Source organism: Syngnathoides biaculeatus, chromosome 2, assembly GCF_019802595.1.
Source record: "Syngnathoides biaculeatus isolate LvHL_M chromosome 2, ASM1980259v1, whole genome shotgun sequence".
NCBI classification, from domain to species: Eukaryota; Metazoa; Chordata; class Actinopteri; order Syngnathiformes; family Syngnathidae; genus Syngnathoides; species Syngnathoides biaculeatus.
Window position 1 is genome coordinate 24,164,318 of NC_084641.1, and position 25,659 is coordinate 24,189,976.

The following is a 25,659-nucleotide window of genomic DNA, read 5'->3' on the forward strand; positions in this document are numbered from 1 at the left end:
TGCATGTTCTCGCCGTGCCTGCGTGGGTTTTCTCCGGGCAGTCCGATTTCCTCCCACATCCCAAAAACATGCAACATGAATTGGACACTCTAAATTGCCCCTAGGTGTGATTGTGACTGCGGCTGTTTGTCTCCATGTGCCCTGCGATTGGCTGGCGACCAGTTCAGGGAGTACCCCGCCTCCTGCCCGTTGACAGCTGGGATATGCTCCGGTACTCCCCGTGATCCTCGTGAGGATAAGCGACAAAGAAAATGGATGGATGGATGAATAAAATGGAAAAAAAATAGGTGTCACATTGGCCCTTGACGGTGGATTCAGTGCTGTCATATAGCATAGTGTTGACATAGTTTACAATTTTAACAAACGTGTTATCACACCTGGGAAAATACATAATCAAACACCTGAACGTCTTGTTTCAGAGAGAGAGAGAGAGAGAGAGAGAGAGAGAAGAGAGAGAGAGAGAGGGAGAGAGAGAATTCTTCCATGGGGCCCCAAGTGTCCCGTTCGCAGCCACGCCCACAGGGATGAGCGCGATATAAAGCCCGGACGTGCTGGTAGCCCAAGAACCGTGAGCAGCCTTACCTGCGGTGACATCATCCTCGCGATGACAACAGGGCCCGGCTACAAGGGGGCCACTTAAAGGCATTCGGGCCGGACTGTGCAATTTAAGCCCCCGGTGTGGATATTACCCCCCCCCCCTCCTCCTCCTCCCCTGCTTGTGGACTTCCCCGTGGAGTTACCTGTGCTGCTGCGATTGATCGGAGACTTCGCGACCCGAGTTCCTCCTCCGAGCTCCCGCAGTCATTGCGTGACAGTCAGGCCGCGATGAGTCGGAGAACTCGACGCTGGATTTTAAGAGTTTTACTTTGTCTGGGAATCGTTTACCTGAAAATTGGGTGAGTCGCGCTTGATTTCGAATCGTTGCCTTCACCTGTGAAGCTCGACGAGCAACACCCGAAATCGTAACGTGGAACAATTCGCAGGCGCTTCTGGAATTTGTTCCCGTTTTGTTCATTCATGTTTTAATCACGGGACCACTTGAAGTCGTAATGCACCTGCCGCTTAACTTTCTTCAAGGAAAAACTCTGGTCCAATCCGTATTTTATTTTAATATTTTTTTTTTTTCCTCCGCAGGGGCTTCTCGTCGGTGGTGGCCCTCGGAGCGAGTATAATCTGCAACAAAATCCCCGGTTTGGCACCCAGACAGCGGATTATTTGCCAGAGTCGCCCCGATGCCATCATCGTCATCGGCGAGGGCGCGCAAATGGGCATCAACGAGTGTCAGTTCCAGTTCAAAAACGGACGCTGGAACTGCTCGGCCCTGGGCGAGAGGACCGTCTTCGGAAAAGAGTTGAAAGTGGGTATGTTGCTATCTGTTCATGTTTGTTAACATTTACACCACTGACGCCCTTTTTTTCGGTCGGCATTTGTGCGCGACTTGCGTAAAATTCACGTTCCGTTGATTTGCGCGCATTGCAATCCCGAATTGAGCGTCGTAATAATACAGTAATAATAAAATACTACAATAATAATAATAACAAAAAATTATATTTATAACATCGTTTAATCCAGTTCAAGCAAATCCAGTTGCCGATAGACTTGATAACTGCCACCACAATTTAGAAACATTTATATGGATCTGTACGGCAAACGCGCAAATACAATTATTCTTTTTTTGAAACATTTCTTGCATGTTTTCCTGATTGTGAAACTACTATGAGTGATACCATTTCCATTTTAAGACACAAAACAACATGCTTGCACATATGCCAAGTTAATGTTGTTTGCACTACAGTATTTTTTGGGGAATTGTGCTCTAAGTGTTTTTTTTTTTTTTTTTAACCAAGCGGGTACAAAGGGATATCTGGAGCCAGCGCCGTAACAAAGCTCTTGTGAATAGTCGCAGCCTTTCTTTTCATCCCTCGCTGTCTCATGAGACACAGTTTCCCTGGTCTTTATCCCGTCTGCCGGTGGGTGCTGCGGCTCACACTGTAAGGATGCGGATCTTACCACGGGTATAAGTTTCAGTGAGGAAAGTACCATATTGGAGAAACTAGATGGCTCCTGTGGAGATGAATGCGTACGACACAGATTGCTGGGGGGGACAGAAAAACATAGTCAATTTATAATGATCGATTTACTATACCTACAGTTATAAGTGGCGATAGAAATTAGATTTTTTTTAATTATTTAAGGGAAAACAGCCCATTTAGCGCTGATGCAAATATGCACATATGCAATATGCAAATACTTCAGATTGATTTGAACACAAAGCCAAGTAGCTTGCACCAGCTGTGCAACGCCATCTTGCCCGCTGCTGGCGGAAAGAAAAGCTAATCCCGGTCATGCTGTCAGCAGCGTTTGACAAGCCGTTCTTTTTATGAATGACTTGTTTTGGCCCATCGAGGGTGCCGGCGTGCAATTGAAAGCCCGCACCACGTCCTCGGCTTGGACAGCCGTGGCAAATAGATTGGTTGCACGGATCAGAGCGGCCTAGAAGCCAAGTGATCGCAAATGGAGGCCATTGATGGCGCAATTCTGAGCAGGGCTGCGTGGCTCGCGATTGTTCTTTTAAGGAGTGCGTGGCTTGGCTCGGATCAAAGAATCCCCCGGACCGAGGGGATCCTGAAGTCGACAGAGAACAAAATCATTCCGCAACTCATTTCGGTTTACCTTCCTTATGGCGTATGAATATCTTCCATCACTCAGTATGATTTTGTGAAGTTCTCCTATACGGTCTCTTTAGGAGGACCCGTGCACAAGAATTACAGAGAAGAATGAACCGTGCTGCACTCAGATGTGACTGAGTGCACCGGCACACCTTGATTTTTGGCCCGAGGCCCGTTTAGTCTGTAAAAACGTCAACATAATTTATGCCCCGATATGAGTTTTTCTCCCCCCCCCCTTCAAAGATAGAAAGGTGGCACACAGCCAAGACGCGCCATCTGTATGTGGCGGTTCTGGTGAGCTCGGTGGCACCAAGACACAAAGAAAGGGATGATGTGAACAAACAGCTACAAAAGCAGTTTATTTATGCACAGATATGGTTCGATATAATCAGATGGTCCCTGTTTGCGGGCCAATCAAGAGAAAAATTTCCAAGACGAAAAGTCCCATTTTTAAAATTCCCATTTTAAATGAGGTTCCTTGCATCATTTCATATTTCAACAACTATTTGTCACACTCCGCCAGATTAACCTTTAGTTAATTGTCGATATTTCCGCATGTGTAAATGATTTGTTCGCTAGACTTGACGGAGATAAGGCCAGGATGGGGATGTTGGTGTCTTATGAGTTTGCACAGAATGTGTCATTTCTGAATGGATCAATAGCTGTTCCCCTTCCTGACAGCCCTCTTATTCATGCTGCTTTGTTGACTAAGCTGCCGGCAGCCATTTTGATTCACGGGCAGGACGGTTTCCAGGTCGGATTTCAAAACACTGTAACCCTTCACTAATATGTCACTGAGACGATGATGTCAACCCTCGTACTGTTAATCAATAATCCTCTATCATTCTCGTCAAACCAAAAATGTACTAACTTGACGTTGACGAGAAAGTGTAATGATATTTCGTAGTCCGAGATAAAAATACGGCCCAAAAAAACTCAACTCGACAAAACCTAGTTTTACTTGAGCATTGGATCGCGTTCTTCATTTTTGACCACGCTTTTCTCTCTTCCATTTCCTTTAGCTTCATGTTGGTTGGACATTTAAAACATAGCATCCAAAATATCAGCTACGCTATATGAAAGAAATACTAATAAGCATAACAAAGACTTGTGTGTTCTGTGGGGAGTGTCAATCCGAAACCAAGTCACAAGCTATTTTTTACTCAAGTGGTTTATCAAGTAAATGTACCCAAGACACACTTCAGAGCTTTAAGAGCTGGCCAGAAGTAAAATGACAACAAAAACACGTATTCCTAACTCTGATACATTTTTTGGTGTGCTTTTTCAAGGAAGTAAAGAAGCCGCCTTTACGTACGCCATCATTGCAGCCGGGGTGGCTCACGCCATCACCGCCGCCTGTACGCAGGGTAACCTGAGTGACTGCAGCTGCGACAAAGAGAAGCAGGGTTTCTACAGCAGGGACCAGGGATGGAAGTGGGGGGGCTGCTCCGCGGACATCAGCTACGGCCTCGACTTTTCCAAAGTCTTCATTGACGCCCGCGAGGTCAAACAGAACGCACGGACGCTCATGAACCTCCATAACAACGAGGTGGGACGCAAGGTAAGCTTCGCCCGTCTCCCGAGACATTCCGCTTTTTAAGAGGGGTCCTGATTACTGCGGTGACCTGGGAGCCTCCGCCAAGTAGCTGCGGAGGTGACCTTTGCCAAGGACCTGCTGAGCACTAACAAGCCAGAAGAAGCCAGCAAAAGAACTGTCAAAGGGGATAGGATTGGTTCCAACCCAGATCACTGCACAGAGAACACTCTTCTTCTTCTTTTCCTTTTGGCTTGTCCGGTTAGGGGTCGCCACAGCGTGTCATCTTTTTCCATCAAAGCCTATCTTGTGCATCCTCCTCTTTAACACCCACTGTCCTCATGTCATCCCTCACCACATCCATCAACCTTTTCCTTGGTCTTCCTGTCGCTCTTTTGCTTGGCAGCTCCATCCTCAGCACCCTTCTACCAATAGACTCACTCTCTCGCCTCTGGACATGCCCAAACCATCGAAGTCTGCTCTCTCGAACCTTTTCTCCAAAACATCCAACTTTGGCTGTCCCTCTAATGAGCTCATTTCTAATCCTATCCAACCTGTTCACACCGAGCGAGAACCTCAACATCTTCATTTCTGCCACCTCCAGTTCCACCGTCTCTTATCCGTACATCATGGCCGGCCTCACCACTGTTTCATAAACTTTGCCCTTCACACAGAACACCAGACACCTTCCGCCAACTGTTCCACCACGCTTGAACCCGTTTCTTCACTTCCTTACCACACTCTCCATTGCTCTGTATTGTTGACCCAAACCCTGCTAAAAAAATTCTATAGAACATTTGTAAAGAATTTCTAAAGAACTATAGACCTTTAGGACCCAAGTCCTATAGAATTTCTAGAGAAATTCTATTGTTCTGTAGAAATTCGATGGAAAGTCACAGCCAAAGTTCTATAGAACAACTTGTTCTGTACAAATTCTATAGAATGCTTTAGATTTGTATAGAATTTCTACAGAAAATTTTTAGCGGGGAAGTATTTGAAGTCGTCCACCCTCGCTATCTCTTCTCCCTGGAGCTTCACTCTTCCTCCTCCACCCATCTCATTCACGCACATATATTCCATTTTCCTTCGGCCAATCTTCATTCCTCTCCTTCCCAGTGCGTACCTCCATCCAGAGAACACTCTGGCACTGTGCAAAAAGTCCCCGGTGTCGAGTATTATACAATTAGCTTTATTTCTAATGTCCCTCTAATGTGAGAAATCCGTAGCTTTGTGCTTTTATGTGCACTACAGGACTCCAGTGGTGAGTAGTATTCAATGGACTCTTTCAATTCACTTTCAGTAATCGGGTGCAATTTGATTCACTCCCATTCTTTTTCATAAATGACTAAAATAATGATACACTTACATTTTCCGCAAGAAACAAGCTGAATTTTCAGCAAGGAGCAGCAAGACAGACAACAATTGTGCCACAGGATACAAAGAGGACAAACAGACCGTTCTCCCCCTCTTTTCAGCACCCCGGCGCAGGGTGACAATGAGAGTCCATTCGGTCTAAGAGGTTAAAGACCAAGTGGAGCGACGTGCCAAATACCCAAAGAGGACCTGGTGAAGAATAAAAAGTAGCTTTGGCCAAGTCGACTCACATCCTTCTTCCTTTCCCTGTGCCAGAAAAGCCTGATTCACACAACCGACACGTCCATCGCATCGCCGCCTGAAAGGCCTCGCGCACAATCGCCCCGAGCGGATCATTTTCTATGTGCTCGTCAGGGCCGTGAATCCAAATTGGCTTTTCTGGACAGCAAATTTGTCTTCCCGGAAACGTTGCGGTGGTTTTTGTTCGTTTTTGCTAATAAAGGGGCTCTCTGTTTTGATAGCAATCCAACCCCCCACCCTCTCTTATTTATGCTAATCAGGCACGGGGATGCTGAGCAGGAGCTCCCCTGGTCCAATCATCCACACAAAGGCTGCCACAAGTATTGGTCACACAACAACTGATGGATTAGGGCCGTTGAAGCCTGCAACTTTATCAAGTAATTTGGGCTTTACTGGCAGGGAACACAACCAACTTTAAGATATCACGTCAAACATCAAACTCCCAACATTACACGGAGAAACGCCCATTTCACCTTGTTTGGAAAATTCCTCTTCCAGCCAATAGCGCGCCTCATTGTCAACAGGCCGGGCTTTAGCAGTAATCCCAGTCACTCTGCGCCTCGAATGCTCGCTCTTGACATTTGTGTGTTGTGTGGTGACTACACACACAGGGGCTGACATCTGATACTTTATTTTGGCTTCTGTGTGTACGCTATAATGCAGCAATGCGATGGGCTTCCATTTAATCCCCCACTGCAGGGTGCTCGCTTGTCATGTTGTCATTGAGTTGCACATTATAGACGGTCCATGATCCTGTTTGAAAATGATTATCGGGCCAATTTTTTGGTTGCTTTTTTTGGCCCCTATGACTGACTTTGTTTTTTTTTTTTTTTTCTGGGAGTAATGTTTCGGTTGCTAAGCAGCTTTTGTGTTTCCAGGTCCTGGAGAAGAACATGCGGCTGGAATGCAAGTGTCACGGAGTGTCCGGCTCCTGCACCACCAAAACCTGCTGGACTACACTTCCCAAGTTCCGCGAGCTCGGCTACATTCTCAAGGAGAAATATGCCCACGCGGTGCACGTGGAGCCGGTCAAAGCCAGCCGCAACAAGCGTCCCAAATTCCTGAAGATCAAGAAGCCATATTCTTACCGGAAGCCCATGGATACAGACTTGGTGTACATAGACAAGTCCCCGAACTACTGCGAGGCGGACACGTTGACGGGCAGCCTGGGGACACAAGGGCGGGTGTGCAACAAGACTATGATGCAGCACATCAGCGGCTGCGACCTGATGTGCTGCGGCCGCGGCTACAACACGCACCAGTACTCCAGAGTGTGGCAATGCAACTGCAAGTTCTTGTGGTGCTGCTACGTCAAGTGCAACACGTGCAGTGAGAGGACAGAGGTGTACACTTGCAAATGAGAATATTTATTGGATGGTGCTCGAGTGCGTGTGGCGGTGAATGTGTCTTCTTTTTTTTTTTTTTTTTTTGAACGGACGAACTGGATCCGTTTGCTGCACGAGGAGCTGCTACTGGGCTGTGGACATTCGGTTAGTTGAGGTGCACAGTGACAAAAGACTTGTCACGGGGAAAACTGCACGTTGCGGGCGCGTATCGCGTGCAACCGGAGCACAAAGACTTGACGCCACACGGATACGTAGTGGCGACGAGAAATGAAATATGTGATGGCTGAGCCGTGCACACTGCTGTCTTTCACACATGGAATGACTCAGCCATGTGGAATATTTAACATACTGTGTGTTTTTTTTTTTTTTTTTTAGAATGGAGATAATTAATAATTAATTTATTGGATAAGAACTACTGAATTTGTCCGTCATGGTTCAAAATAACAAAATGTCGGGAGGGCTTAGTTTTCTAAAGGGATCAGAAGCTGTTAACACAATGGATACGAATCCACCTCATTTTAACTTGTCCCCCACTTGGGTCTTCCCTCTGTTTGCTGCTAGTCCCGAGAATCCCATTTGTTTTCGTTCAGAGCTTCAAAAACACAGGCACATTTTCCACTTTTTGGTAAATATTTGGTTCATAGAGTATATTTTGTAAGAGCCTATTTTTGTATGGATGTCTTATTTATATCTGCTGCATAATATTCAACGTTGAGCTCGGACACCCGTCCGTAAAAAGCTGATCTATGTAAGTTTGCCCCTGGTTGTGTAGTCTGAGTTATAGAAGCTGTTTCTGTGTGTCTGTTGTTTACTGCATTTCATGACTACTACTGATGGAATACAGGAACAGAATAACACCAACAATGCATGATTTCATTTTTGTATCCTCTGACATCCAGTTACGCAGTGATGTGGTTCACTTGAAAAGCAATGCGATCTTTTTAGCATAAAATGTTAGCTTCAGGCAATAATATCTCTGTCATTACCGTGGGAACCCAACACATTTCCCATTTGATACTGGTGGCCTTTCCCGGGGAGTGTCATATTGTGGTATAATATCAGTACTTATTCTCTGAGGTGTGTGCACGACTACGCAGCACCACATAACCACTTTTACAGTCAAGAAAATAAGTATTTGAACACCCTGCTATATTGCAAGTTCTCCCACTTAGAAATCATCGAGGGGTCTGAAATTTTCATCGTAGGTGCATCTCCATTATGAAACAGATAATCCAAAAAGAAAAATCACAATGTATGATTTTTTTTTTAACTATTTATTTGTGTGATAAGCTGCAAATAAGTATTTGAACACCTGTCTACCAGCTAGAATTCTGACCCTCAAACACCTGTTAGTCCGCCTTTAAAAGTCCACCTCCACTCCATAGATGCACCTGTGTGAGGTCGTTAGCTGCATAAAGACACCTGTCCACCCCATACGATCAGTAAGACTCAAACTTGTAACATGGCCAAGACCAAAGAGCTCTCCAAATACACCACAGACAAAATTGTACAACTCCACAGGGCTGCAAAGGACTACGGAGAAATGGCAAAGTAGCTTGGTGATAAAAGGTCCACTGTTGGAGCAATCATTAGAAAATGGAAGAAGCTAAACATGACTGTCAATCTCAATCGGAGTGGAGCCCCACGCAAGTAATCAACTCATGGGGTCTCAATGATCCTTACAAAGGTGAGGATTCAGCCCAGGACTACACGACAGGATTTGGTCAATGACCTGAAAAGAGCTGAGACCACCGTTTCCAAGGTGACTGTTGGTAATACACTAAGACGTCATCGTTTGAAATCACGCATGGCAGGGAAGGTTCCCCTGCTTAAACCAGCACATGTCAAGGCCCGTCTTCTGTTTGCCAATGACCATTTGGATGATGCAGAGGAGTCATGGGAGAAAGTTTTGTGGTCAGATGAAACCAAAATGGAACTTTTTGGTCATAATTCCACCCACCGTGTTTGGAGGAAGACGAATGATGAGTTCCATCCCAAGAACACCATCCCTCCTGTGAAGCATGGAGGTGGTAGCACCATGCTTTGGGGGTGTTTTTCTGCACATGGGACAGGACAACTGCACTGTATTAAGGAGAGGATGACCGCGGCCATGTATTGTGAGATTTTGGGAAACAACCTCTTTCCCTCAGTCAGAGCAAGATGGGTCGTGGCTGGGTCTTTCAACATGACAATGACCCAAAGCACACAGCCAGGAAAACCAATGAGTGGCTCCGTAAGAAGCATATCAAGGTTGTGGCATGGCCTAGCCAGTCTCCAGACCTAAACTCAATAGAAAATCTTTGGAGGGAGCTGAAACTCCGTGTTTCTCCGCGATAGCCCAGAACCTTGTCTGATCTAGAGAAGATCTGTGTGGAGGAGTGGACCAATATCCCTCCTGCAGTGTGCAAACCTGGTGAACAACTACAGGAAACGTTGGACCTCTGTAATTACAAACAAAGGCTACTAATATTAAGATTGGTTTTCTCAGGTGTTCAAATAGTTATTCGCTGCTGTATCACACAAATAAACCGATTTAAAAAAATCATACATTGTGATTTCTGGATTTTTAGTCTGAGATTCTCTCTCTCACAGTGGACATGACCCTACGATGACAATTTCAAACCCCTCCATGATTTCTAAGTGGGATAACTTGCAATATAGCAGGGGGTTCAAATACGTATTTTCTTCACTGTTCCTCCTTGTCTTTATCAAGCGCAAAACTAAAGCAAGCAGAGCAGCGCTGATTATCTGCAAATGTCTACTAGATGAACTTTCAGGAAAAAAACAACAACAACTAATTTCTCATTCAAAAGTGATCAATTGAAAATGTATCACCAGTTTAACTTTCAGATAACCTAACACAGAAATTAATGATTAAACCTCTGGGGTCTGTCGACGATCACCATGATAATAAATCATCATGTGCCGCCATGTCTACGTGTACAATGGTGACCGCAGAGAGGGATGTCCGGTGAGCGGGGAAAGTTATTCAGTCTTAATTGCGGGGCCATCTTGCAGACTGGGAAGTGCTTGAACGTATTGAAGGAGAAGAAGCGTTTGTGCTCTAATAGCAGGGTAACGGCGTAATTGATGAGGCTAGTTGGGCCGACTGTCACGGTGATGGCTTGCTCAGTCGGGGGAGTGGGAGCTGTCAGGTGATAGATGGCTCGCACATCTGCTTCATTCACTTCTGGGCGACCCGTTGCTACGACAACCTCAGCGGCGCTCAGAAAATGCGGGGCGGTCTCCAAGAGAGGCCGGCCGGCGCGTCAGGGAAATGTTAACGATGGCGGAGCCCACGGTCATTACAGATTCCACTCTCATTGGCATGGGAGTGAAACAGAGACAGACTGAAGGTGCTGATGGAAAAAGAAAAAAAAAAATCGCTCCCGGTCATCTTCAAGCACTGATAAATGGAGCGTGTAAAGGTTTCACCTTTGCTGCATTTCTTAGCAATTTCCTCAGGTTAATTTACAGTATTTCAGATATATCACGTGTCATTGTCAGTCCTGCCCCCCACCCTGGAGAAAGAAACATGGAAACAATAACAGGCTTGTCACTTTTGACAAAAGCCTTTCATGATATCCACACAAAAGGCTCGTGTAAGATTAGGAAAAAGCTCGGGTTAAACGAAGGTTTTGCGTGCATCGCATTACCCCATGAAGACGTACACAGCCGGGTGTTTTGTATGCCCTCAGTGTTGCTTGCGGTGTTGCGCAACACAGGCGTACAATTGGTCAAAATAACAACTTCAGTCACAATTTTGCACTGGATTCCGAGGTTCCTCTAGTTTGGATTTAGCACTTGCTACAATGTTGAAATTAGTTCAAACCGCTCCTGCAATTTAAAGAACTACTGTGACTAGCGTTGTAATTATCCCTGTCTTGGAAATATTTTTTCTGCGAAACTGGTTTGGTATCTCCTATGTGTTAGCTCCAGTTTTAACACTGACGTTTTATTTCGGAAACTCTCTTGAAAACCGTGGCAAAAGTCACATCCAGCACATTTCGGGCAGTTCACTTCAGGCAGAAACACTGCTATAATTACACATTACCATTATTTATTTTGTTGGATAGGCGGGTTTAATTTTGAACAGGTAATTCCCCCTCCAGTTGTGTTGGCGCTAGCTCCTGTGCGACTGTTTTATTTTCAAAGTTGTACGCAGTGCTGTTAAAAAACTATTGCCGAAAGTGAGTGCTACCCAGTATTGAGTTAGTGTGTCAACGAATGCAGTATTTCTTTCATATTAATAATTAGATCTCGCTGTGTAGATTATCTTGAATATAGTTTTTTGTGCTAATCTTGAATAATCCAAATTGATTGCGCTGTCAAACGGTCTCTGGTAATCCTGATCTGGTCTAGTCTGCCATAAAACAAAAAAAGACTGTGGTTAGAGACCATTGATCCACCTGCTATGTATTCCAGCTGCACAAAACATAAACCACACAAAGGCCGCAGTGGCTTGATCCCCACAAAATGGCACCTCCTTTGATACTACATGCCCTGCGCTATAACTGACACGCTAATTATACCGTGAACACTGTTTTTCCCAAAACAGGATTGGGTCTGGGCCAAGATGCTCAGGGGTGTAATATGCATGTTGCTGTCAGGTTTGGTCGCGTTCCCCTTTGGTGGTGTGTTTGTCAAAACATGCTCACTTTTGGAAGTGGTCTGCAGAGTTATGGCTGGGTTTACCCACAAATTCCTGCTGCTAGATATTAAAACACAAACTGAAGCTGCCCTGACATCACAAGGATGCATCTTTGATTCTGTTTAATTAACCGCTCATGTGTTAACATCTGCCAACGCTTCAATCACACAGGCGAAGGGCAAAAAAGACAATAATTTGAAGGAGGCGGAGGGGGTGCGAGAAACTCTGTGCTCCCACTTCGCTCTCTCTGGCCATAAATCTTGTGACACATGATTATGTCAGTCATACTTTTGTCTTGCCTCTGGTTGAGACATGCACAAGCACCTGAGCACGGCACAGTAAATTGCAGAGCACAAAGTTGTCTTTATGTGATTCCAGAGATACTGTGAGGAGCTGCAGGAGCTCATTCATGCACTCTCTTAACAGCACGGTGTTTGAGGCTCGGAGATGGGAACCAGAGATAGGAGACAATCTGCGCTCCCAACGAGAGGGATGCACAAGGCCTTACAAGGTCTATCTGACTTCCCATGCTCTATCTGATTTTTGCATGTAAACACAGTGGTCAAATAGCTTCAAGGTATTGTCAGTGGCATTAAGGCGCTGACAAAGAGCTCTGTGGGCGATTGTGTAGGAGCTTTTCATAATGATATGAAGCGGCATACCAGGCCTCTTGTGCAGCCTTTGAAAGCTGTGTGGAACTCTGTGTTTGAGAAACGAGATGAGAACCAGGACTGTGGTCAAGGCCCCATTTGTAGGTGTACCTTCAAATGATCACACGTTGCACCGTTCCCTTCTATTTGTTAAATAAGGAGGACCCTCATACCTGCCCCCCCCCCTTCCTCCCCCAAAAGGACGTCACCTGAGCTAAGCTTACAGTAATCCTCCAATGTCTCCGGCGTCACGTCACGGGATGTTTGCAATAAAAACACCAAACTCACTACAACCTCTGCAGATGCTTAGGCAACATCACTGATCGTCATCAGGCATCGTAGAAGTCAGCCGCCCACATTCCTATGCTCAATGACCAGTTCTCATTACCTTTCCCGGAGAATTAGCGATCCTCTTTAACTGTTGGTTGCTCGAGATGGCAGCTTTTCCCAAAGATTCCAAGTAGTAAGTCACTGTTATTAAAAAAAATGTAACATAGCAAAACTTCTGAGGATGGCCACAAAGCATGAGGGGATTCTGGCTGACTTCCAAATTGTTCACTGGAAGTCGACAGAATCTGTTCACTTTCGCCATAAAAAAATAGTGTAAAAATGTTTGTAGTTTACAGTACAATACAGTTCTTGAAGACCGCAGTCAACAATGGAAAGGTGCACAAACAAGTCGCTGGGAAGTAAACACTTGAGGTATGTGTACTTTCCTGATGGTGTCATAACTTCCAGGTTTTTGCAGTCTTCTGGTTGAGCAGTTCAGAGGGAGTTGCCACAAATTCCCTCCTCTAGCATCTTACAACCTGTCCGGACATGCTCCAAATGTATCATTGCAGAAAGCCATGAAACAATTTGAGCTGGTGCTGCCAGTTTAAATAACTAAACCATGTGGTCAGAGCTATTATATCATTAATCTTCTGCATTCCCTCCACTCAAGCTTTGCCAAGATATGGGAACACCCTCACTTTCAACCCAAAGACGTAAAGAGATACCTGAAAGCGCTCCTTTTGATATGTATCCCACAATGCTGGTGACTAAAGTGTTTTGAAGTCAGTGCCACAAACCTTTTCAAGCTTGCTATCACCCTTTCATTTTCTGACGCAGTATCAAGAGGCCACTACTCGGAGAACATGCGCTCTGTCCGAGCACCTGGGGACGTAAACCTGGGGTCCTGTTTGCGGATGATGATACGTCGAATGCCCCGAAGTTTTACATCTCTTAGTGCCTGTAAACAACAGTCCGTGTTGGCTGTAAACAACGATGTCCGACAGATAGTAATAGCTCAGGTCATTTGAAAAGTAATTAACACGGTGCATTCTTCGCGGCTATTTGCTGCCGATGATGAGGTTCTCGTAGGAATTGCAATAAGTGCGTGCGTAATGTGCCGCGAATGGCCTCCGAGTCACCGAGGTCATTTGGTGACAGTTGCAGATGAGGCCATGACAGTGCTAGATGATCCTGCAGTTCAGCAGCGGGCCAAAGGTTTGTCTGTGGGGCAGGGGCGCACAGCTGGATGCTCTGCTCCGAGGTCAGCTTCAGTGATGGTAATGAGATAAAGAATAGCACAAAAGGGAAATGGCGGAAAGAAAGCAACACATTCAAGAGACGCTCACTTTCACTCCGTCAATAGTCAGTTTACTGCGCCTTTATACCTACAGTATGTTGATTTATGGCTATTGTTTGATATATTGCTGTTAAGACAGACAAATGACATTATGGGAGCCATTTATTAGCAAGTGTCTCCTCTCTGTTAAATCTAAACAGAAGGGTTCTTAACAAGAAATTATTTAAGTTTGGAAGCAGCAAAGTGCATTTCTCTTGGATCGGTCCGATGGGTGGCATCTAGGGGCATTGCGCAGGGCCTTAACTTCTAACACAATAGCAAGGTAAGATGTCATTTTTCCCCTTTTTTTTGTAAGTTTAACCAAATGGCTGTCCTACCAGTGCGGGACTAGGGAGGCAGTTTGTAGGGGGTGGAGAGAGGTTTAACTCCCAAAACTCAGACCAGAGAGGACTACTGTCTGTCAAACCATACATCTAATTATTTAAATGTAGCCAATGTTCAAGTTGATCACTCAAAGGATTCCATGAAAAGATTTTTTTCCCTTTTACATTGATGTATTACAGGCTGAGAATTTGATTTCAAATGTGCAAATAGTGCATGGGGAATTAATTGCTTTTACCATAATGTGAAAATATAACAAGCCAATGAGTAGCTTAACTGCTAGCCACGTAAAGAACTGTAGTTAAATATTTTAAACTTTCCTGAATAACAAAGTGACAATGTGGTGTGTGATGACTGTAAAGTGTGGCCCAAAAGGGCTTTAATTGTGTTTTTGTTTTTAATACAACTTTGGTTTTCTAACAGCATGAAATGGACTTGTGTGGCAACTAAGGGTGAATCTCGTTTGTATTTTTTGGAAAGATTTCTGCTCCTTGGATGCCCATTTAGACCACTAATACGGTGGCATTAGAAAGACTACAGGATCACAGTCAAACATCAAGAAAAAAGGAGAGTTCAAAGACAGGCACATGAGATGTACCACCTCACCAGCAACAAGTTGAAATCAAGCGTTTTCCAAAACTGGCAACGGCTTTTTCACATCTCCGTGGAGATATTTTGACTGACTCTTCTTTGTAGAATTGCTCGAATTCACCAAAAATGGAAGGTTTTCCAGGATGAACGGCCTTTTTTTTAGGTCATGCCATTGCATTTCAATCTGATTAAAGTCTGGACTTTGACAAGGCCGATCCAAAACTGTCAATTTGTTTTCTTGAGGCATTCAGAAGTTGACTTGCTGTTTTTTTGGATCTGCTGCAGAACCCAAGTATGTTTAAGCTTGAGGTCACGAACTGATGGCTGAACATTCTCCTTCAGGATTTTTTGTCAAAGAGCAGAATTCATGATTCCATCAATCAGCTGTCGAGGTCCTGAAGCAGGAAAACCAGGAACAACACCACCACAATGTCTGACTGCTGGTATAATAGTTTTTCTCAATCCATGTACTGTAATACTCTTGCAAAAGTATTGGGAATTATTCAGACTTTTTTTTTTTTTCAGAAGACAGATCATCTCAAGTCTCTTCCCAAATCGGAGAGCTGCACAGTTGCTGAGTAGTTTCCGTGTTCACCTCACCATTCTGAGGTTCTGGGTGTGAGTGTGGAAGGGTGTTTGTCAATATGCGCCCTGCGATCGGCGCCCAACCATTCCCCTCAAGTCACCTTAATTTGACCCACTTTTGACTGATGCACGAGTGCACTATAGAAAATGGATGGCTGGACAAACAATCGAAATTGCAACTCTGAGTAAAAAGCAAATCATAAATCAAATGAGTCTTTGGTGCCCTCGATTTTTTAACACTGATAAAGGTTTTCAGGCTTTATTTTTAAAGCAGAAGTAGTGAATCTTTTAATTGCTCGTGTTCTTTCAAAGGATGTTAAGTCTAATTTAGGTGGAGTTCATACTTGACACATTTGACCAAACCTATTTCCAATGTGAATGCTGTCATTTGAAGATCCCTGTCTATGAAACCAGCTTTGAAGAGTGTCTTGTTCTGACTGTTGCATTCATTGTGGTCTGCTTTTTATAGTTTCCTGTCGTACTACTGTGAAAGGGAAAAACAATTTCCTCAGAATAATTAAAGCAGAGCTGAGCTGAACCATGTTGAGGCGAGTTGGTCTTGTGCACCATTTTCCATAATCAAAAAAACATTGTCTGTTTATTGGAACAAGCCATTTTTATTTGATTGGCAGGTTGGTTATTTTGACCTGTGACTAGTAGAACGAATAATAATGTTTCAGTTTTTCATACTGTGATTGATATGGTACGTAGAAAAAATGTTTACATGTTTATAGAAGTCCACACATTTGGCGTGAGCATCTCAAAAATAGTGTAAAGAATCACAACACAAAGTCAGCAACATTGTAATTAATTACTTTCAAATGAGAGCAATGTGAAGTACCGTAATTTCCCGCCGACAGAGCGCACCTGATTTTAAGCCGCACCCAGTACATTTGTAAAAGAAATACGATTTGGTACAGACATAAGCCGCACCTGTGTAAAAGCTGCAAGTGCCCACACTGAAAAACGAGATGTTTACAAAAAAAGACGGTAAACAGAAAGCGTTTTTAAAGTTTTAACAGCTTAGCTAAATATAGCAACACGGTGGCATTAACAGGGGTGGTAAAAAAAAACCAACCAAAAAACAGCCGGGGCAATGACACAATAGCAACACGTTAGCACACCACTAACAGGGCTGTTTTAAAAAAACATACCTATATCACTGAGACGCTAGTGTGGCGCTAACCACGCTAAGTGCTAGTGACACAAAAAGATAAATATCCGTGTTAATGCACACAGCATTGAGTTTAAGAAAAGGGAATGGGGCGCTAGCATGGTGCTAACAAGGACACTTGGAAAAAAAACATACTTGCAAAAGTCACTTCCTCGACACATATTGCACCAGTCTCACTCTTACCTTTTCCGTTCGAATTCCCCTTGGAGCTGTTAGAAAAAATGCACAAACCAACCGCATCACCGCATAAGCCGCAGGGCTGAAAGCGTTTGGAAATAGTCGCGGCTTATAGGCCGGAAATTACAGTAAATTGAAAAACAGTGAATATGACCACAAATGGAAATTCAAACACATCCATACAGGTGTCCCGGTTGGCCCACCAATAAAAACCACTCGAGGTCTAGAGTCACCGTGGCAATGGCCGAGATACTACTCTCGTCATTATTAGCCAGCGTGACTTTGGTGTGATTTTTGTTGCTGCTAATTTAGTTCAAATTGCTTTAAAGGTAAAGTGTCATCCCTATAAACATTCTAAAATAGATATTGTAATGAAAAATGCATAGAACATTATTCATTTCAATGTCTTTAAGAAAAAATAAATATGAGCGGAGAGCGCATCATCCATGCGCAGAGTTGCGGAAGTGCCATTCGACGACATCCACGTGGTCGCCATATTGGCTGCATCCCCTATCTGTGACGTCACCTCGGACATTCGCCTATGAAATTGAACTGTGGATCCTACTATGGGAGACGAACACGCCCCTTCTGACATGGAAGCTCTTTTCGAAGAAGAGAGCATCAGACAACCGAGTGAAGTTACCGGGGCAATATTATCCAATTGTTTCGAGCCATATTCAGATGATATGCGATCATGGCCAAACCACCTCCCCGGCCATTTTCGGCGCCGAGGTGGCTTGTCATGGCGCTGAACTGGGCTGCTTTACGGAGTTGTCTTCGCACGCGGCAGCGTTCTTCCTTCGCTGGTGAGGCAACGCAGCAGCCTTCGTCGGTGAGCCCGACGCCGTCCGACGGACATATCGACACATTTAGCATGCCTGTCATACGTACGCAGATCTTTTGTTACGTTATGAGATACGGATTACGTGGTCCGCCCCAAACTATTATTTTTTTTTTTGTAGCTGTATAGACACCTACCTGTCATTTGGTACACACGAAGCTCTTGTCCATTGCACCCGTGCAATCCATTTTTCATGACGAATAGGGTCTCTTGCAAACTTATGAAGGATAATTCCATCCTCCCGAGTGTTCGAGCAATGTCCAGCAATGAAACGAGCCAGCATTTTTGCTAACACGAAGGAACAACGAGCTACCTTCTCGGAGGTAAAAGTAATAGAAACAAATGAGTCCACTTGAGGGCGGTCCTGTCCTGTACGTCACTTCCTGCTTCTTCTCAAAAACAAATCTCTCGAGAGGATTTTCATGGCGGGCGTTACAAAAAGCTGTATACGTCAAAAGCATGGGTCCATGTCGGCTGCTGTTTTTTCCTGAATAACATACTAAAAATCATGCATTTCATGACAGTGGCCCTTTTAGTAGTCAACAACAACAAAACGGAAGGAAGTCAAAAGAGGCGACTTGAAGCTCCAAAAGAACGCCATCTGCATGTACAGTTGTGTATTTGGTACTAATAATGGTCTGTCTTGTAGCTTCCAACACTGGACAGTGCGAATAGTATTTCTCCTGAGTACGACATTTGTGATGGACGGCCTTGCTGATTGAGAAATAAAATGAGAAAACAGAGTCAGAATGTGACGGGGTTGTCAGTGGCCTAATGACAGGTTTATCTTGAAGGGAGACAGAGACAAACATTACCTCAGAGCTTCTGCAGACGTGCTGTACACCCCGAAGAAGGTGTCAGTTCACCAAGTCTGTACTGATTTGTCCTCGGGGAAATTCCTTTGTACGAATATCCCTCTCTGAACAGACCGGAGTGGTCAATGTTGGGTCATACCATCATCATTTGTATTTGTATCTTCTAATAAAGGGGGGGGGGGGTGAATGAATGTGCATGTAAGGGGAAAAAAACCCAGCGAAAACAACGGCCAAGAATAAAAATGATGAACTGAGAAGAAGAATCTTTACTGTCATGAACATGCACGCAAGCACATGAAATATGTCCTCTGCATCTTAACCATCACAGTAAACACATGCACACACTTGATAGTTAGTGCCCGTTGAGCAGTTCAGGGTATTAGTGTCTTCTTCAAGGACACCACAGCCGTGAGTCCCGGGGATGGTCCAGTCGGGGTCTAGGGAAAAAAGCAGTGACTGAAAGCACAACATGTGTACTCACAAGTAGGCCGACCAGTGAGTTCCATTCCAATGTACATTAGAGGAAAGACCCGCCCCTCCTTTCATAGGTTGTCTCAAAGCCAGTCAGGCAGGTTTTATGTCGTTACATGAAAAATGGCCTCAGTTGCTCAGGGGTCTTAGCCACATGTAACACAGAAAGTGTGTATGTGCATTGCATGTGTGCAATGAAAGAAGAAGTAAAAAATGTGTCTCCTTCTAATATTGGGAAACCTTCAATAATCAACACTTAATCATTTTTCCGTGTCAACATCTCGAATGAGAACAGGTGTGTCCTGCGACTCCCGAGGTGTCTTTGCCATCAGTACTGAGGGTCTTGGCAAGAAGTCTTTCATGATTTGTTTTAAATTGTGCTGGATTCCACCCTAAATCCTTGTGATCAATCAAAGGCTTTAAAAAACCAGCCCTGGGCGACAAGCTCAGGAAAAACCCTTCAGTTTTCACGCTACAGAGCAGAAGTCATATAGACTGATTCTTCTCTCTGCTAGTTAGTCAACGACATTAAGAGTTTGTCCCGCACCTTCAGCAGGCTAATTGGAAACTGCAACATGTGCCAAATCGGGTAAGTAGGCCGTGAGCTGATGCTGTCGGAGCTTTGATAGACTTGGGTGAGAGCGCAATCTGTCGAGATCCTCGAGGCCTGCCAGATCGGGCTGTATCAACACCTCTTTTATCACCTGAAGAGAGTCATCAAGGCAGCTATGACAGTAATTCAATCTGAGAGGGCCACACTGACAGAGAAGTATCATCCCATCATGGATGAGTGCGATCAACTGACTGAGTGCACACGCTGACATTTTAGTACGGCGCACTTTCTTCACAGAGCTCTCTCGGTTACCCCTCACTTGAAAGGCACGCGGGACATTCCTTCATAGGTGGGTTCCAACCTGCGTAACTGTATTTGCACGCGAAAGATTTACGTGAAAGCAACATGGGATTGTATAGGCGGACACGCTCCATGATCCCACCTCTTACGTTTAACTTCTTTTCCTTTCGGCTTGTCTCGTTAGGGGTCGCCACAGCGTGTCATCTTTTTCCATCTAAGCCCATCTCGTGCATCTTCCTCTCTAACACTGACTGTCCTCATGTCTTCCCTTTCAGCATCCAGCTTTTTTCGCTCTTTTGCTTGGCAGCTCCATCCTCAGCACCCTTCTACCAACATACTCACTCTCTGGCCTCTGAAAGTGTCCAAACCATCGAAATCTGCTCTCTCGAATCTTGTCTCCAAAACATCCAACTTTGGCTGTCCCTCAAATGAGCTCATTTCTAATCCTATCCAACCTGCTTACTCTGAGCGAGAACCTCAACATCTTCATTTCCGGTACCTCCAGTTCTGCTTCCTGTTGTTTCTTCAGTGCCACAATCTCTAATCCGTACATCGTGGCCGGCCTCATCACTTTTTTATAAACTTTCCCTTTCGTCCCAGCAGAGATTCTTTTGTCACATAACACACCAGACACCTTCCACCAGCTGTTCCAACCTGCTTGGACACATTTCTTCACTTCCTTACCACACTCACCAATGCTCTACATTGTTGACCCAAGTATTTGAATTCGTCCACCCTCCCTATCTCTTCTACCTGTGACCTCACTCTTCCCCCTCCACCCGTCTCATTCACGCATATGTATTCTGTTTTACTCAGGCTAATCTTCATTCCTCTCCTTTCCAGTGCGTGCCTCCATCTTTCTAATTGTTCCTTCACCTCCTCACTGAATATCACAATATCATCTGCATATATCATGGTCCAAGGGGATTCCAGTCTAGCCCCATCTGTCAGCCTATCCATTACCACAGCGAACAGGAAGGGGCTCAGAGCTGATCCCTGATGCAGTCCCACCTTCACCTAATTGAACACTCTAAATATCCTCTAGGTGTGATTGTGAGTGCAGCTGTTTGTCTCGATGTGACCTGCGATTGGCTGGCAACCAGTTCAGGGTGAGCCCCGCCTGCTGCCCGTTGACAGCTGGGATAGGTTCCAGCACTCCTGCGACCCTCATGAGGATAAGCGGCTAAGAAAATGGATGGATGGATCCCAAGTGAAACTAACATCAAGACAAAGGACTCCCCCTCCTTCTGTCGATTTGCCATAGCGCTTGTCCTCAAGAGGTGTTCAGTGTGTGAGCTGGACCCATCAAAGTGGGGCACACCCTGGATTGGTCGCCTGCCAATCGCAGGACACAGATACAGTAAATAACCATTCACACTCATACAAGCGTCCACAATGAACCTAACATGCATGTTTTTAAATTGCGGGAGCAAGATGAAGTACCTGGAGAAAATCCATGCAGGTGTGGGAAGACCACGCCAACTGCTAACCAGCAGGCTAATAAAAAGACGATTTAAAAAAAAAATAAAATACAGAGAAAAAAAAAGGGAACATAGGCAAACCCGCCTGAGCATAAATGGATTCACACAACAATGCAGAGCGAGCACAGACGTGACTGGAACGCTCGCGCCACATTTAGTTCATCTTTAGTGGCACACAGGGAGCTCGTTTACGTCTCGGTGACACTTAGTAGGTGTCTCGAGAGCACTTTTCGGAGTGCTAAGACAAACAGTATATTATTTAACTGACACATTTTTTCTTTTTTTACACAAAATCATACGGCACTTAGCTGTAAAGTAATACATTAACAACAAAAATGCAGCCCCGCCCCCCTCCGCCGCCCTAAGCAAGAAAAGTGGCACATTTCTATACTTCAACCACTCTTTAACAACACACTATTATAATTAAAGTCATGATTGTTACTGCATTAAATGTAAGTCACCGTTTATTTATTTAGGTATAAGCAAACTTGGGCAGTAATGCCCCTACACGGTAGTTTGACCCCGCCCACCCCCAAATAATTCACCCTGGAGAGGCAATGCTGTATCAAAATGATTTATTTCCCCAAAAATTAGGATTACAACTTTATTTTATGAATCCAATCCATTGCTCTTTTACTGTGGACTAACATTTTACTATCCTTGATCAGACTGGACTTTCCCAAAAAGTGTGGTGCTTTTTTTTCCCTCATTGTACAAATTGAAATTGTTAAGAGTGCGCAAACAGGGATATTTACAGTGCCTTGTGAATGTATTCGGCCCCCTTGAACTTTTCAACCTTTCGCCGCATTTCAGACTTCAAACATAAAGATATAACATTTTCATTTTTTGTCAAGAATCTACAACAAGTGGGACACAATTGTGAAGTGGAACGAAATTTCATCGGGTCACGGGGGAAGTAGCTTCAGCAGGAATAACCAGACTTCCCTTTCCCCAGCCACTTTTTCCACCTCTTCCGGAGCGATCCCGAGGCGTTCCTAAATCAACCGAGTCTTTCCAGCGTGTCCTGGGTCATCCTCGGGTCTCTTCCCAGTGGGATATGCCAGGAACACCTCACCGGGGAGGCGTCCAGGAGGCATCCGAATCAGATGCCCCAGCCACCTCATCTGGCTCCTCTCAATGCGGAGGAGTAGCGGCTCGACACTGAGCCCCACCCGGATGACCGAGCTTCTCACCCTATCTCTCAGAGAGAGCCCGGACACCCTGTGGAGAAAACTCATTTAGGCCGCTTGAATCAAGGATCCTGTTCTTCAGTCATGACCCAAAGCTCATGGCCATAGGAGAGGGTAGGAACGAAGATTGACTGGTAAATTGAGAGCTTCGCTTTTCGACTTAACTCCGTCTTTACCACAACGGACCGATCCAATATCCACATCACTGCAGACACTGCACCGATCCGCCTGTCGATCTCCCGCTCCATTCTTCCCTCACTCATGAACAAGACCCCAAGATACTTGAACTCCTCCATTTGGGGAAGGATCTCATCCCCGACCTGGAGAGGGCACGCCACCCTTTTCCAACTGAGGACCGTCGTCTCAGATTTGGAGGTGCTGATTCTCATCCCAGCCGCTTCACACTCGGCTGCGAATCGCTCCAGTTGAGAGCTGGAGATCACGGCCTGATGAAGCCAACAGAACCAAATCATCTGCAAAGAGCAGAGATGCGATGCTGAGGCCACCAAACCGGACACCCTTTATGCCTCAGTTGCGCCTAGAAATTCTCTCCATAAAAATTAGGAACAAAATCGGTGACAAAGGGCAGCCTTGGCGTTGTCCAACTCTCACCGGAAAGGAGTCCGACTTATTGCCAGCAGTGCGGACGAAACTCTGACAGCGGTCGTACAGGCACCAAACAGGGGATTCGGTACACAATTAATTTGATATTTTATACTTTTTTAACAAATAAAAAAAAAACAGAAAAAAGGGGCGTGCAGTATTATTAGACCCCTTTACTTTCAGTGCATCAAACTCACTCCAGAAGTTCAGTGAGGATCCCTAAATGATCCAATGTTGACTGATGATGATAAATAGAATACACCTGTGTGTAATCAAGTCTCCGTATAAATGCACCTGCTCTGTGATAGTGTCAGGGTTCTGTTTAAAGTGCAGAGAGCATCACGAAGACCAAGGAACACACCAGGCTGGTCCGAAATACTGTTGTAGAGGAGTTTAAAGCCGGCTTTGGATACAAAAAGGTTTCCCAAGCTTTAAACATCTCAAGGATCACTGTGCAAGCAATTATATTGAAATGGAAGGAGTATCAGATCTACCAAGACCCGACCGTCCCTCCAAACTTTCACCTCGAACAAGGAGAAGACTGAGCACTGCAGCAGAGGCCCATGATCACTCTGGATGAACTGCAGAGATCTACAGCTGAGGTGGAAGAGTCTGTCCATAGGACAACAATCGGTACGTACTTTACTCTCCTACTTGTTGCTCCGATTGGCTCCTAATGGACTTGAAACATTGTTCATGTTTAAATCAATTCGTTCCAGGTGAGTTTGTGAATCAAATCCTTTATTGTCCTAGGCCAGGAGTGTAAAACCCATTTTTGTCGCAGGCCACATTATAGCTATGGCTTACCGCAGAGGGCCATAATCTTATAATCGCCACATCATATTTACACGTGAAATTTATGAACTAGTTTTGGAATCAGAAATCAAGGGTAATGGGTTTTTAAACCACTGTTCATGTTCGGTATCACAAAAAATACGCTTATCATATCTCGTTATCATTTATATGACAATTTGAAATTTTGGTGTGGATTTTCACTAGAATCATGAAGTTCACACAGATGCATTTGCCTTTGCAAGCCACACAAAACCATGCGCTGGGCCGGATCTGGCCTCCCGGCCCTTTTAGTTTGACACCTGTGTCCTAGGCGATGACAAATGCAAGTTTCATAAACGCATTATTTGACTTTTGTTGTGGCGATGGCGCGGCATGCAGTTGTCACGAATCTATGTTCGGATAGATTTTGTCACAAAACTGCATTTCAGTCCAACGATGTACTCTATTTTTAGGATTGCGGCGCTTCTCGGAGAATCCCGTGACAAATCCCAAACATGCCGCAGCACAGTCTCACGCCATTTCACGATCACACCGTGAAGAGGAAAAATGTGTTTTGAAATAACAAACACTGGAAGCCAACTCATTACTTGCATGACATTGTTTCTCCTACAGCAAGCCCCAACTCTTCATCCTACAACTCATTGCTCACCCACAGAAATTTTATTGCCCGCACTGGTATCCACTTAGTGCAGTTACAGTAAGCATTACATAGCCGGTTAGCCGTTTGAGGTAAGCAGTTTGTGTGGAATGCACAGCAGCGGTTGAGGAGATGCAGTAGCTCAACAAGTGCAGCCCTGAACGACATGATAAAACTACATTGCTACTACAACCAAAGCTAGACGCCAAAAACGGCCTATCGAGCTCAAGCACATGACGTCACCATTTTCACGGCGCCATATAGCCGGTCAAAATGAGCTGCTCGACAGTGTGAGGGACATTGAACCGGAGGAGAATATACACAATGCCCTTGCCGTGCTGTTGGTTGTCACAACAGATGAGACGGATATTCCGAGAGATCATTCTATGGAATACCAGCTGAAAAGATAAGAAAAAGATCGATGGATTTCGGCAATTAAACGTGATGGATGGTGCCCAACCAAATACACACGACTGTGTAGCGATCACTTCACTTCAGGTAGGAATTCTTCTTCTCAATCTCAAATTCCCAAGAAGCATTTATGATGCCAAGTTGCCTCATTTGAGAACAATGCGTATTAAAAAAATTAAGACAGTGAGTCGTCTCCAACACACACGGAAGCGTATTACAGCCTTTTTTTTTTTTTTAATATGCATTGTTCTCCAATGAGTCCAAAGCGTATTTAAAAAAGGAAAATAAACCATCGGTCACACAGAGGTTTACGAAGGTTAACGTGTGGCCGGAACATTTTTTTTTTTTTTTTTTTTTTTTAAACTCATTGTTCTCAAATGAGTCAATTTGGCATGATACTTCTTGGGAAATGCTAAGGAGGAGTCAACTCACTTGTCTTTTTTTTTTTTTTTCTTTCCCAATCATAGTTAATTCATGAGTGTTTGTGTAAAACCAGGGATCATTTATTTAAATATTGGTATTTGTATTGAATACTAGCTGAAAAGATTGATGGTTTCCGGCAAAGGTTAACGTGTCGCCGAACACAGTTCCGTGTTCACAAGCCGTCAAAACCGTCACTG

The 25,659-nt window shown here is 44.7% G+C and overlaps 1 protein-coding gene across 1 annotated transcript; it reads left to right on the forward strand.

The window, feature by feature from the left end:
• The first annotated feature begins 785 nt into the window (after nucleotides 1-785).
• LOC133495199 (protein Wnt-7a) lies at nucleotides 786-7,546 on the forward strand. The gene is made up of 4 exons (XM_061809555.1): nucleotides 786-896; nucleotides 1,135-1,361; nucleotides 3,959-4,230; nucleotides 6,696-7,546. Exons 1-4 carry the CDS (start codon nucleotides 826-828, stop codon nucleotides 7,176-7,178), a joined length of 1,053 nt encoding a protein of 350 aa, XP_061665539.1. The 5' UTR covers nucleotides 786-825; the 3' UTR covers nucleotides 7,179-7,546.
• The last annotated feature ends 18,113 nt before the right edge of the window (nucleotides 7,547-25,659 follow it).

Coding starts and splice junctions, on each gene's coding strand:
- LOC133495199 (XM_061809555.1), top strand. CDS start 826: ATGAGTCGGAGAACTCGACGCTGGATTTTAAGAGTTTTACTTTGTCTG. Junction 1,362..3,958: donor CGGAAAAGAGTTGAAAGTGG/GTATGTTGCTAT, acceptor TGCTTTTTCAAG/GAAGTAAAGAAGCCGCCTTT. Junction 4,231..6,695: donor ACAACGAGGTGGGACGCAAG/GTAAGCTTCGCC, acceptor TTGTGTTTCCAG/GTCCTGGAGAAGAACATGCG.